The sequence below is a fragment of the Folsomia candida genome, unplaced genomic scaffold (genome assembly GCF_002217175.1).
Source record: "Folsomia candida strain VU population unplaced genomic scaffold, ASM221717v1 Fcan01_Sc010, whole genome shotgun sequence".
Taxonomy (NCBI): domain Eukaryota; kingdom Metazoa; phylum Arthropoda; class Collembola; order Entomobryomorpha; family Isotomidae; genus Folsomia; species Folsomia candida.
In genome coordinates, this window is record NW_019091202.1 from 3,857,392 (window position 1) to 3,859,350 (window position 1,959).

Below are 1,959 nucleotides of genomic sequence, written 5' to 3' on the forward strand. Positions count from 1 at the left end.
TATTTCAATATCTACGAACTGACCAACAGAGGGACATTGTGGTATTATTAATTAATTAATTAAATAATATCTTAATTATTGATTTAAAAATTAATGAATTCTCTAACTGTAAATAACTATTTTGTTTCTTGTAGAATCTATTTTATCGCGAGTCAAGAGTCATCACTGACAAATCTAATCTGCACAGACGTACTCCTGCGTCCGGCCTAATTGAAGATCGATTAAAATATTTAAGAAGAAAGAACATGTGTGGGAGGAGAAGTAACTCCAAGGTTGTGGACAACACCATGCCGGAAAGTATGAAGTTTTAGAAATTATTCTTTAGTACAAAATCAAAATGCTTATTTAATTCTAATATAATTTTAGGTCCGTCTGCGGATGAAGAGGAAAAAAAGTCCTGGCTTTCTTACTCATCGAGTCCCTATGATCAAGTTGCAGATTATATGGCGCAAACTTTTCGATTGAGGTCAGACGAGTTAATGAAAACAGACGATTTGTCAGTAACACTAAGCCAGTGGCCTCGGTTGATTGATACTCCGGGGATGGTAATATTTATAATTTACAATATCTTTTACTTGAGTAAAAAAAAGTTGTTGTCCAACAGATTAATCAAGATTTTGCTGTACGACATCCTGGCGCAGGTGAAATTATGCTTCACATGTGGGACTCAATTTCGCAGCAAATTTGGAAGTTTGCAAAAAATGCAAAAACAGACGCTTGTAGGGAAATTGGAATTATCTACAATATTAATGATTGGTCTGCAGGTAAATAGTGATTATATACTTGCATTATATAAAATAATTTGATTGTGTTAATTCCACCTACTATTTTATTCACAGAGCAAATAAATGTTGGGTCCCTAATTCTTCTTCCGTATTTATTGTCAAAATCTGCGTACTCTAAAGTTAACAAGAAACGGCGAAAAATTACAGGCGGGCAATCTTCAGAATTTTTCATTAAATTTGTGAAGGTGATTTCACCTCATTTTACTATTAGTTTTATTTGAAATTCGTTTATTCTAATTAATTTATTATTATTTTAATCTGCAGTCAAATGACGATTTGGAAGAATTTAGATTGTCAGAATCGGTGAGAAAGCAGCCGTTTGTTTTATGTGTTGGAAACTTGAAGAATCTGGAAATTCAACAAGTCATGGTCGAAAGGCACCTAATTTTTGCAGAATCCCTCGTGAAAGCAGTGGACATTTGTTTCAAAATATTCCACGTTCTGCAGCTACAATTTCCAGAGGAATGCTCTAGTGTATGGTGCTTTTTTGACCATACAGTCTTTCGAATCAAGGAAATTAAGTCACCATCATCGTCAGTTTTGTTTCTTGGATCCCAAATTAATTTGGAAAATGGAGAAAAATAAAATATACTGGTTTAGGATTAATTAATTTAACATATTTATGTGTGTTTACGAAACTTAATTTTACAGTACTTACGCGAAATAAGCAATATTCATTTTCAGTATTTATAAAAGGTTTTATATATTTATAGTTATTCTAAATAAGTAATTATTAGTAAGTTGTAAGTATTAAATGTGTAAATTTTAACGACGGATAAATATTAATGAATAAAAGTGCGTTTTAGTGATTTCAAGAGTATATTTTAATCAACATTAAATGCAAACTTTGATAAACAATAGCATAAAGTTAAATACACGCAAGAGTAAATTTTAATCATTCAAGTTCTCATTTTTTAGTGTTGTGTTGTGGAATTGTTGGTTTTGGGTTGACTAAAATTTGCACAACTTGTTGAGTTTTTTTTACCCAATTGTTGTGTAAAACTTTTGATCAACAAAGTTGAGTAAAATTTAAGCAAGGGTTGTGTCATCCTCTTTTTTGATTAAAGTTGGACAAAATTTTATACAACCTTGTATAAATTTTGTACCTTTTTTTTGAGAGTGTACAAATATTTTCGTTGCTCTGCATTTAATGGATGAGAGTGATATGACAGTA

At 31.1% G+C, this 1,959-nt stretch overlaps 1 protein-coding gene across 1 annotated transcript; it reads left to right on the plus strand.

Annotated features, from left to right (window-relative positions):
• The first annotated feature begins 372 nt into the window (after positions 1 to 372).
• Positions 373 to 1,468, plus strand: LOC118436823. The gene is made up of 4 exons (XM_035855454.1): positions 373 to 545; positions 605 to 764; positions 840 to 970; positions 1,050 to 1,468. The coding sequence occupies exons 1-4, from the start codon at positions 444 to 446 to the stop codon at positions 1,368 to 1,370; spliced, it is 714 nt and encodes a 237-aa protein (XP_035711347.1). The 5' UTR covers positions 373 to 443; the 3' UTR covers positions 1,371 to 1,468.
• The last annotated feature ends 491 nt before the right edge of the window (positions 1,469 to 1,959 follow it).

Excerpts from the sequence above, each read along its gene's own strand:
- LOC118436823 (XM_035855454.1), top strand. The coding sequence starts at position 444 with ATGGCGCAAACTTTTCGATTGAGGTCAGACGAGTTAATGAAAACAGAC. Across the intron at positions 546-604 it reads TGATTGATACTCCGGGGATG|ATTAATCAAGATTTTGCTGT; the intron begins GTAATATTTATA and ends GTTGTCCAACAG. Across the intron at positions 971-1,049 it reads TTTTCATTAAATTTGTGAAG|TCAAATGACGATTTGGAAGA; the intron begins GTGATTTCACCT and ends TTTAATCTGCAG.